At 45.6% G+C, this 10,861-nt stretch overlaps 1 protein-coding gene across 5 annotated transcripts in view; it reads left to right on the plus strand.

Annotated features, from left to right (window-relative positions):
• Positions 1-10,629, plus strand: part of TDP1 (tyrosyl-DNA phosphodiesterase-like protein) — a 235,387-nt gene extending 224,758 nt beyond the window's left edge. For 2 of the 5 annotated variants that reach the window (XM_087686642.1, XM_087686645.1), the window contains 2 exons: positions 9,812-9,925; positions 10,028-10,628. In XM_087686642.1, coding sequence (XP_087542768.1) covers positions 9,812-9,912 — 101 coding nt within the window. In that variant the 3' untranslated portion in view covers positions 9,913-9,925; positions 10,028-10,628. Of the gene's footprint in view, positions 1-9,811; positions 9,926-10,027 lie in introns of all 5 variants that reach the window. The other 3 variants (XM_087686643.1, XM_087686646.1, XM_087686644.1) reach the window with 2 other exon arrangements.
• Positions 10,630-10,861: the final 232 nt, after the last annotated feature.

A 10,861-nucleotide genomic window follows, 5' to 3' on the forward strand; every position in this document is an offset into this window, starting at 1 on the left:
TCTTTGCCCTTGCGACACATCGAGTTCTTTCCATGTTATCACATATGGCCGCCTCTTCCCAGTTGGCCGGACTGTCGCTTCCTACAGGACAACACTTCATTAGCAAATCCCTGGCGGATGATACTTTTATGATTTTGCGTGCGGACAAGGATAACCTTCGAAAAGCATTGGATGTTTGGGGTCTCTTTGGTCAGGCGTCAGGCCTTCGTATCAATGCGCTCAAATCAGCCATTCTAAGCTGCACGAAGTCGGATTTGCAGTCCTTGGACTGGCAGGGTCTGGTTGTTCCTCGAGGTTCCATTGTCAGGCATCTTGGATACCCTTTGGGTGTTGATGTTCCCCCAAAGCAGCTTCTGTAGTGGATTTCTCAGAAAATGGTGGCCAAGTTTATGTATTGGAAGTCTCAGGCCTGGCCCTTTCATGTTCACCTCAAAGTAGCCCAGATAATTATGTTGCCAATGCTCACATATTTCTTGCCATTGTTGCCCTGGACTCCTACGACTCTGAATGCTCTCACTCAGTCTATTCTCTTCATGCTATGGAAGAAGGACTCATTGCATGCAGGTATTTCCTGGATCTCGTGGTCGCATGCGTGCACCCCCAAACGCATGGGTGGCGGAGCTATTTTAGATGCCCAAACTCACATGCAGGCACTTCGTTGGTCCCTTTTCCGCGCCATGTGCTCGGATGATCATCATCCGTGGGTTGCTATCGCCCGTTATTTCCTCGAGGGCCATGGGCTTCGGCATGGCAATACCCAACTCCGGAGTTCTTGGTGGCACGTTCTTAATGCTGATTCACGGTTTTCCAGTTCTTCTTCATCGCTGCTTACTCATTTGGTGTGTTCCTGGAAACACGTCCTTCAAAAGGCTCAGTGGCACCCAACGGAGGATCGCTTGGCTACTAACTCTTTTCAATTGGAATTACTGGCAGTCTCGCGTTTACTTTCGTGGGAAGGTAAACATGAGCTTAGACCACAATTCAACCGGATGGCACGTTTGGGCTTGTCTTCAGTTGCGGATGCCACCCTTGCCAGTCGCAATGTGCTTATATCATTTCGTACTGCTAGGAGGCTTTTCAGGATCCCTCGTGGATATAGACCTTTATGGGAACAGCTTTTGACGGTGCTCCAGAGCAGACAACCCTTTCCTGCTCTTGCTTCGGATCATCCCTGGCAGGATTGGGACCTACAAGGCCGGCTGCATTTGAGCAAAGCTTCTGCTAACCAAGTGTATCATCTTCTGATTAAAGATAATCAATGGCTAGTTACTAAAGCGAATGCTTTGTGGGGATTGCGTAAATCCCGGTCATGGTGGAGGGCAACTGTGATGGAGGGCTGGGTCAACAAGACACCCTTTAAATACAAAGTCTTTCTTTGGAGAGTGATGATTGGGGGTCTTCCGCTTGCTTCGGCTCTTTCCAAGCGACGAATCTCCAATGGCACCTGTTTCTTTTGCACCACTACTATGGAATCCGCCCCCCACCGATTTATTTCTTGCCCCGTCGCTAAGAAAGTCTGGTTATTTTTGTCGGCCGTTTGGCGAGGGGTGGTTGGTATCACACTGCGCCCCTTTGATTGGGTTTTAGGCCAGCCCAAATACCCTACTCCCGCACAGCCACATATGAAGCTCATGTATCACTTTCTTCGATACTGGGGCTATTGGCATAACTGGACCATTCGGAATGCTTTTCTGTTTGACTCTGCCCATAATGTTCAGCGGCATATTGTGAGGCTTAAGGGCCTCTTGTATTGGCAGTTAGCTCTTCTCCATCGTTCTGATTTGCTCTCTACGGAGGACTTCCGTCCTTGGCATATGGCAATTTCCTCCGCATCCTTGCCATGACATTGTAACTTATAGTACTTAGCACCTCTTCACATGATGGCTTGGATTGTCGTCATGTATCTTGTAATCAAGTAATCTTGTATTTTTTTCGTAATTAATACAATTACCTTTTACGAAAAAAAAAAGAGAGAGAGAGAGAGAGTGTGTGTGTGTGTGTGTGCACTATGGTTTGTAGAACAGACTGGTAGACTGTTTGGCACTTGGTAGACTAGGTTTGTTGATGGGAGATTTCAATGTGTACTGATGCATCTTGGTCTACCTTTGAGCATTCCGTGATGGATGCTCTTGAGAGTCATGTTTGGCATGAGCTTGCTTTGAATGTTTTTAAACAATATATTTGGTCTTGGCTCTTTCCATGGAATCCGAGATTCACTTTTCACTTGGCGCAGCATATCACTATGTGGTCTAGATTGGATGGTATTTGAGTCATGCATGGTGATGCCTTCATGCCACAGACCTTCAACATGCAAGTCTTGCAATGCTACGCCTTGTCACACCATTTTCTTGTGCAGTTTGAGATGCTTGCACAATTCGTGGTTGCTTTTGCAATTTGAAGCACCTTGTTTTCAATGATTATATGTGGCAACTACTTGGCCGATTTGTGTTTGATTTACCGTCAAAAGAGCTCACTCCTTTAGGCTAGGCAATTGATTGGTAATGTCAAAAGGATTGTTCGACAATATCGCATCCATCATGCATCTGTTTTCAAATAGCATCAGCAGGCAGCATAGGAACTATTAGCCTTAATGCATTCATCGCTTCTTGAGTCCCCCTATGATACATTCTTGTTCTCATTGGCTATGCAATTGGTTAATCTTATCTAGTAGTTGCAATTGAGATCTTATCAACATGCAAAATTGAAATCTTTGACTCACAATGTGCAAACCAATGCATTCAAAGCCTTTGCCTATTGAGGCTCCACCCTCAATGCAGGAGGAGATCGCTTCACCACCGATTTCACCCATTGATTTGGCTCCGATGTATATTCCAGAGACTTTGGCAAATGGAGATCGATGGGAGGAGTATCGGCCTTCTTTTCATTGGGCTTGATGAGACACTCCACGATTCAAGGCTTGAGGGAGTCCCTAAGGAGTGGTAGCCATAGAATGGTCCACGGCAATCTCGGAGGACCATCTTATATGTCACTAGAATTTTCCTAAGTCCATAAGGACTACATTTCCCTATTTGTCATAAGAGGCATAAGGGTTTGTAAATTCTCCTACTAGTCTCATAAATTCTTTCAGACTTGCATCTTCCCCTGCCATGAGAATATGGTTAGACCACAGCATCCAGATGAGCACATGGTTACAGATCCACAGTCCATTGTTCACATGTGTCGTGACTATTTTTTGGAGCTTCTTGGCTCAACTTAACACCCCTCTGAGCATATTTCCACAATCTGTTCGGTTTTTTATGCTTTGGTTCGCAACCATGTTTCATCTAACATACAAGTTGCATGAATAAAAGCCATGATTGGAATGGCCTCACTAATGAATTATTTTGAGACCTATGCTACTCATTTGGCGAAACCTTTGGTTGTGATGTGTCAATGGGTTTGGGAGACGGGAGCCATGCCAACATCATGGAAGGAGGTAGTTATTAAATTGATCCTGAAAGTGCCATTTCCATCAATGTTGAAACATTGGAGACCCATCTCCTTAATGGCTCAACGTATAGAATTTTCTCTAAAGTGCTGGCTGACCGTCTCTATAGGCATCTCCCTACCATTGTGCACCCCAATCAGTATGGCTTCATTAAAGGTAGAAACATTTTGCATAATGTGCTGAATGTTCGTGCAGATGGGAATTGACTATGCCAAGCACTCTAATCAAGAGGCGGAATTAGTGCAATTGGATTTGGAGAAAGCTTTTGATTATTTGGGCTGGTTCTTTCTTGCAAAACTGATGCATACTATGGGTTTTGGGTCACGTATATCTCAATTGATGTATACCATTAGCGCTGATGCTTCTTCCAAGGTTATGTTAAATGGTGGTGTTACTGACCCCTTCCCCCTTGCATGCTTGGTCCAACAAGGTTGTCCATTCAAGTTTTCATCCTCTAATTGTTATGGAGGATGTACATGGATGTATATGACTTCTTCATGCACCGAATGAGGTTTCTTCTTGATGCTAGTTGTGGCAGAGTTGTGTTTATGTTTTTTTTTTTTTAAAGTAAAATGTGGCTGATTATATTACTCAAAAAACTGATTACAACGAAGTGCTCATGCTCGGCAGACTAGCTAGAGCTGGTGCAAAGTCATAAATACATCATGTATACAAGCCTCTCAAGGCGTCTAGGGGGGACGGGGACAAGAAGCCATGGAGGGGGGGTGTATCGCCATTTGGGGCTGCCTTCTTGCATCATGAAGAACAGGTCTTGGCTGCCCCAAGTGCGTAGGAAGTGAAAATGGAGCTCTTGACGAGCTCGAGACTCACCTTGCACCTAGTCCCATCGGCCGAGAAGGGAGTGGATGATGGAGGTCCAAAGCTCTGCCAAAGTCACCTGTATTGAAAGGCTCTCCCCGCCAAAAACCCCCTGGCAACGCACCTTCCAGATGTGCCATCCAATAAGACTCCCTACGATCTCCCATACCTCAGAGCGATCTGCTGTGGGGTCCAATACTTGGCAGCTAGGTAGAGCCCCCAAACTGACCACTGTGCACAACCCAACCTCAATGATGAAGATTGTGTTGTGCATCTCGGCCTCGTACAAAAGGTGACTACCCGCCAACAGAAAGCTCCCCACGAGATATATCCAAGGTTGAGTGCCAGACGGCGAAGCATGCGGCATGCTCCTCTCCACACAAGCTGTGCCACCTTGCACGACCAAAGGCATTGCTTTGGAGTTTCCAACAGCTGCTATGTGCAGCGTTTACACCCTCCATCCTGCTACATGTGGGCTAGCCAGCTCCCCAACGCTAGACTTTCATGTGCCAAAAGCCATAAGAAATACAATATCCTCCTCGGCCTCCAGTTGTCCCATAGGCGGCGCTAGAAAGTCCGACGGAAAGCATCCGTGATGTTGTGCTCCACCCAGTATCTGCTATGCAAAGACGCCCAGTCCATGTCCTCCTATATCAGTACATGTCTGCCAATCTTGGCTTTGTACTCCAAGAACCTCGGTGGCTTCTTGGCGACTGCAGTGGCCAGCCATAGCCACTTTCGAGGATCCCACTCCAGCCCATCAAGTGGCGTGCTGTCCCATATCAAGAGGCGCCACTCCTAGAACTCCTCCCAAAACACAGAAGGGTCCAAACGCCAAGTCTTCCCCTAAAGACCAACCACACGAATCCGCCTCCACAGAAGAACAGCGATCTCCTCATCCTATTGCCCTTTGTCAAGGACCAAACACCCCCCCTCTTGCACAGTGAAGAAAGTTCTGTACGGGGCATCACCCACTCTACCTGTCACTTGTAGGGGGATACCTATTGGTGAAAAAATCTAGCAGCCCATACCTCGCCAAGCTCTATTGGCTCTCATATCGAGGGGTCAAGCCACTCGTGAGGTATCACTGCGCGTCAATCTCCCTTCTCCTCAACTCAACTCCTCTCTCACAACTTGATCCTTGTCGCAACGCCTTCTGGTCCACCATCATGTACACCTCCCGCCATGTCTTGATGGTACGAGCACGGCCAGCCTCCCAACCAGCCCACTGGATGTGGGGGCGCTCGCCAATGTGTATCCCATCGCGATCTTTGACCTAAGGGTTCAAGATCATCAATTGGCGGTCTATCTGCTCCTAGCAACCTGGGGGCTCTGAATTAGGGCCTTCTGGAGGCCCTGCCACACACGAAGTATGCTACAGAGGAAGGAAAATTTGGGGGGCGTGATCAGGGCTGTTGTGAAGATCCATCTCAAGGATGGCCTCCAGTCATCGCCAAGCCTCAATCTACACTCCTGGAGACCCTCCTACAATAGGACCTTCTAGGTCTGCCCTCCTGGTTTGAGCCCACAGACTATTAGCTTGCCCAAAAGGGCCAGGCTTTGATACTTTGGTCCTATGATTCCAAGCCCTCCCTTTGACCGATGTTGGATGATGGTCACCCACGCCACCTTGGCCCGAGAGTCCCTGGAACCGTCTGACCCAGTCCAAAGAAAATTCCGCACTAGGTGGTGAAGTTGAACTACATAGGACGAGAAAAAGCACCAACACGAGGCAATGTACCAAGCCGTCACTAGGAGGACCTGGTTGACCACCAGGACTCCACCCGCTAAGGAAAGGCGGGCAGTACTCCAGTAGGCCAGCTTCTACTTGATAGAGTTGAGGATTGAAAGAAACTGCTAGGCATAAGTGATGTCGAGTCCCACCTGGAACCCTAGGTAACAAACGGTCTACTGCCCTTTGCACACCCATCTAAATCCCAAGTGAACGCCTCACTCCATGCTAGAGTCCGAGTTTGTAAGGAAGCCAACAAAATTTTGCCAATTGATTTTCGCTCCCGCTGCAGTGCAAAACACCTCTAGAGCTAGTCTCACTCTCTCTAGCATCAGCTCATCGTCCTCTATATAAATTGTGGTAGCGTCTGCATACTCTAAGTCTAGCAGTTTCGACTCCTCTCACACACGAAGTGAGAGGCCACATAGCTCGCTCACACGACCTGAGGAAGTAAGACATCGCCTTTGCAAAGAGTAGAAACAAATACAGGGTCAGAGGACAGCTCTGCCGGACCAATCTCTCTAGTCGAAACTCCTCCCCCTCCTGCTACCTATGAGAACCCTACTGACAACCGATTTATAAAGTGCAGAGACCCCGTGGAACCATGCTTGGGGGAAGCCCAACCTCATCATGGTGCCCTCTAAGAAGTCCCAGTCAACCCTGTCATAGGCTTTCTCGAAGTCCAGGAGAAGTACAACCAATCCCTAACCACTGTGTTGGGTCCCTCTCAGTCGCTTGAAAGAAGGTGAAGACATTGTCTAGGATGCTCCTATCCTGAACAAAGCCTATTTGTGTGCCATGAATGATGTCTGGAAGCACAGGACAGAGTCACCTACCGATCATCTTGGCTAATGCCTTATAGGCCACTGACAACAACAAGGTGATCGGTCTCCACTGGGAGAGCTCCAACCGGTCTCCTCCTTTGGGGAGGAGACTGATAAGACCTACCAATAGACTCCCTGGCATCCGTCTTGAGCTGAAAATTTCGTGAAAGGCTAGCAATAGGGGATCCTTCACCACCTCCCAGTAGGTAGTGAAGAAGGCCTTAGAAAGACCGCGGGCATTTCTATCCGTCTTGTACATGGAAAACCTCCTCTAGTTTCTTCTCTGTGAAGAAGGGGTCTAGGAGAAAGCGTCCATCTCCTTTGTGACGAGGGACAGGATGTGGTCCTAGACGTGTTGTCTACAGCATTGTTCTCTAGTTGAGACTGTCTCCTACTGGAAAAGGTGTCTAAAGTAGTCAGTGGCAATCTCTATCACCTTATGTGGGCTAGAGCGAATCCTCCCATACTGATCTCGAAGGCTGCGTATCTGCTCTCTTGAGTTGCGGGGCTGATGCACCTAGAAAAACTCCTTGCACATAGTGTCCCCCTTCCACACCCAAAACGCTACCAAGGTGCGGAAGGAAAACTTCGAGTGCTTGCCCTTGAGGCCGGCAAGGGCCGCGTGTATCACCAAGAGAAGTTCAAGAGAAGTCTAGCCATCTTTGTAAGGAAAAGAGCCTAAATGACTATGGCACCTAGGCAATCCCGATTGGTTTCTAAAGAGTTGGTTCACATCTATCGAAGAAGTCCACAAAACCCACAACTCTCAGAGCTCGACCTTGAGCTATTACTAACCCCCCGACACCATCAAAAGCTCTGAGAAACCCATCTCTAAGGGGTAGGGCCGAAATTGTCAAATGCCAACAATGCTACTTAGTCTAACTATCAGTGTAGAGGAACAAATGAGGTTGCTTTTTGACACTAGTTGTGGTAGGATTTGCAGTGTTTGTGTTATGCTAGACTAGGATTTGTTATGGGGGACTTTGATATTTGGGAATTCTAAGCTGAAGCAAATACTCCACAGTAGTCGATCGATGGAGACAATTTTGGGATATTTTTACTGCTTTTGCATGGGAGCAAAATTTCTGGTGTTGTTCATATTCAAATGACAAGTGCTCTACTTTTTCAGTCTCAGCCATAGTTTTCAAGGACAGTAGGCATTCCATTGGGACCATCAAAGCTTAAAGTCTGCAATGTGGAAAGTAAACTCAGCTGAGGACTCTCTGGTTTCATTGTGCAGATGTGATGTTCTAGGTCAAGTGATTTTGAGAATAACAGGAAAATTTCATTTCAATCCAAAGAGAAATGTGTCTTAGCTAGCCGGGTAGACCAACCAGTGAAAAACAAAATCACAACTCTTTCATGTAAAGAGGAGAGAGCGCAGCATCTACTTTCTATCCTGTAAGTGTCCAACAGATGATTTTTGTCAAAATCTGGAAGATTGTTCTGGTTGTGCTCTACATACTTCCCAAGCAGTGGATTCACGAAATCCAACAAATAAATGCTCCCAATCCAAGTCGTGAGAAGCATCTGGTTGGCTGATGACTTGGGCATAAGACATTGGCTGAGGTTGTTCAGCTGATGGTATAGTTGCCCCACACATGGGAGCATCAACGACATTCTTCATACATGCGGGTTAAGATGTTCAGAATCAAAATTTGGAACCATGTCCACCACCTCCTAGCATAGCCAGGTCAGTGCCTTTGTATCCATAGTCCTTTGTTGATGGTAGACACCCCTCATGACAGCCACCCCCGAAAGATCAAAGGGCAGCCATGTTGCCAAGGCGACTGGTTCTCAATGTTGTGCATCCTGTGGCTGCCACAAGTGAGATATTGATCCAGAGAATGCCAGTCTATCTCAATCGAAATTGTATTTTGTACAGATATAAAAGTATCGTTCACTGGCCATATCAGAGTGCTGCATCTCATTTTACCATTGACAATGAGTTGTTGGAGTCTTAGAGGCTTGACAAATGCTGTGTCTTTCCCCAATAATGTGTCTCTCCTCATTATTGGAGAGCATCTGAGCAGGATCTCCATCCCAGATTACTCACAGCCAGTGGACCCCAGGAGACTGTCACAGATGGGAGCTGATTGCTAGTATTATAGCCTAGTACGTTTGGGCCAACACATTTTTTAAATAAATTAAATGAGTTATTAACCAACCAGGTTTGCAACCAATGTGGGTGACAAGAAATAAGGATAAGTAGGACCAGCGCGATGTCAACTGCTGCTGGGCATTGCTATAGACAGGAAATCTCTTCACCTTTTCTTTTTTGCAACTTTTGGAGAATATTGTATTATAGAAACAATGCAAGCTGACCCGAAGAAAATAGAGCATCCATTCTTTCCTTGCCAGGCGGTAACTGAGCATTATCCCTTAACCAGACTTCTCCTAGACAGATTGGACTTTGGGATGCCCTCTGACAGCTCAGAGCTAGCATTATGGCTTGGTATATCTGCAGTCATGCCATTGAGGCACAGGATATCCAACTGTGCCCACATCAAGTAGAAAAAGAAAAAAAGTGATTTACTTCTTTCTTGAGTATTCTAGCAAACCAAGTGAGATTCAAGCTCTTCCTTAAAACCTTGTGGCTGTTTGGTTCAAATCCACTTACATATTGCTTTGTGGGGCTCCAGAGTACAATAAGAGCTATATACTTCATGCTTTATGAACCATAGAGCTTGTAACCAGTGAGCTAGTTAAATGCCTGTTTCTTGGCTCTCTACTTCATGCCTTTATAAACCGAAGAACTTGTAAGCCAGTGAGCTAGTCAATTGCCTTTTGTTGGGAGCCAAATAAAGTACAGCAGGGTGAATTTTAAACTAAGTTTGCGTAATTAGTTTGGTCTCTCATTGTTATTCTCTCTTTTTGAACATTAGAAGCTCTCTTGAGAGCATGCAGAGTGAAACCTCTCACATGCATGTACAAAACGTTATTGTTTGATAATGTTTTCTAACTTTGGCATCGATGTTCAACTTGCAGATGTTCCTTGGTCATGGGATAGGCAATACTCTAAGCCAGATACATATGGAGAGCTTTGGCCTCGCACTGTCAAGTTGTATGGCATGAAGCAAGAAACATGACATTTCAGTGCACGTAAGTACTCTGAAATATCACCTTGAGCAGTTGCCAAATAGGTGAAACTTCTTCGAGCATTCATGGATAAGTAAACTGTTGTGCTTGAGCTATTACTGACAGGTTTGGAACCACCTGAAGATCCAATACGAGTTCAAGCTTGGATACACCCATTTCTGTTAGAGAGTGAATATACTGGCAGATCTGTGGCAAGGGATTCATGCATTAGCATACAAAGTGCTTGAATCCCAAATGGCAAGAAAGGCCACTCTCGTCACAAGCTCTGAGAAACAGCTACAATCAAATCATATGCTCGGTTTTATAAGGAAACACATGGTCATTGTGTCTACATACCAAACATGATATTCGGTCTGTGAAATCAAAAAGTCCTAGGGCACAAAGGACCCTTGGGTAAAGGGGCCAATAGTGTCATCTAACAGTCTCCCATTATCCAAGTGAGTTACATAGTCTGTCTAAATTAGTCGGACAAAATACATGTGACACTTATATAAAAAATTTTGGGGCATTTTGATATTATTACCAAGTAGACCTAATTATAAGTGAAGGGTTAACAAAAGAGTGATAGGGAGGGCCAATAAAGTGATACACATAGATGCACTACTTCTAGGTTTTATAAAATCCAAAATATGAAAGAAATGGCTGAATTGTTTGACTCACATTAAGCTTATATGTAATGCATAATAATTTGTATCATAGTTTCACCTAGCTTTTAAAAATGCTTCTGCTACACAATTTTCACTAAATTGGGGTGGGGTATGCTTTGCTTTTGTGGAATGTGACCTTATTGGCACCTTTACCGTAACTTCATTGCAATGGTTTCTAGTTCTCATGACAACATAATAGAAGTGTAAGAAATGAATGAGAAAGACGAGGTTATATTCCATGGTCTATATAGTTGAATTTTGTAGCTTCTAATGTGAGGGCCTTGTAATGTTG

This window comes from Lygodium microphyllum, chromosome 10 (genome assembly GCF_053477565.2).
Source record: "Lygodium microphyllum isolate KBCC chromosome 10, Lygodium_microphyllum_v1.1.10, whole genome shotgun sequence".
Taxonomy (NCBI): domain Eukaryota; kingdom Viridiplantae; phylum Streptophyta; class Polypodiopsida; order Schizaeales; family Lygodiaceae; genus Lygodium; species Lygodium microphyllum.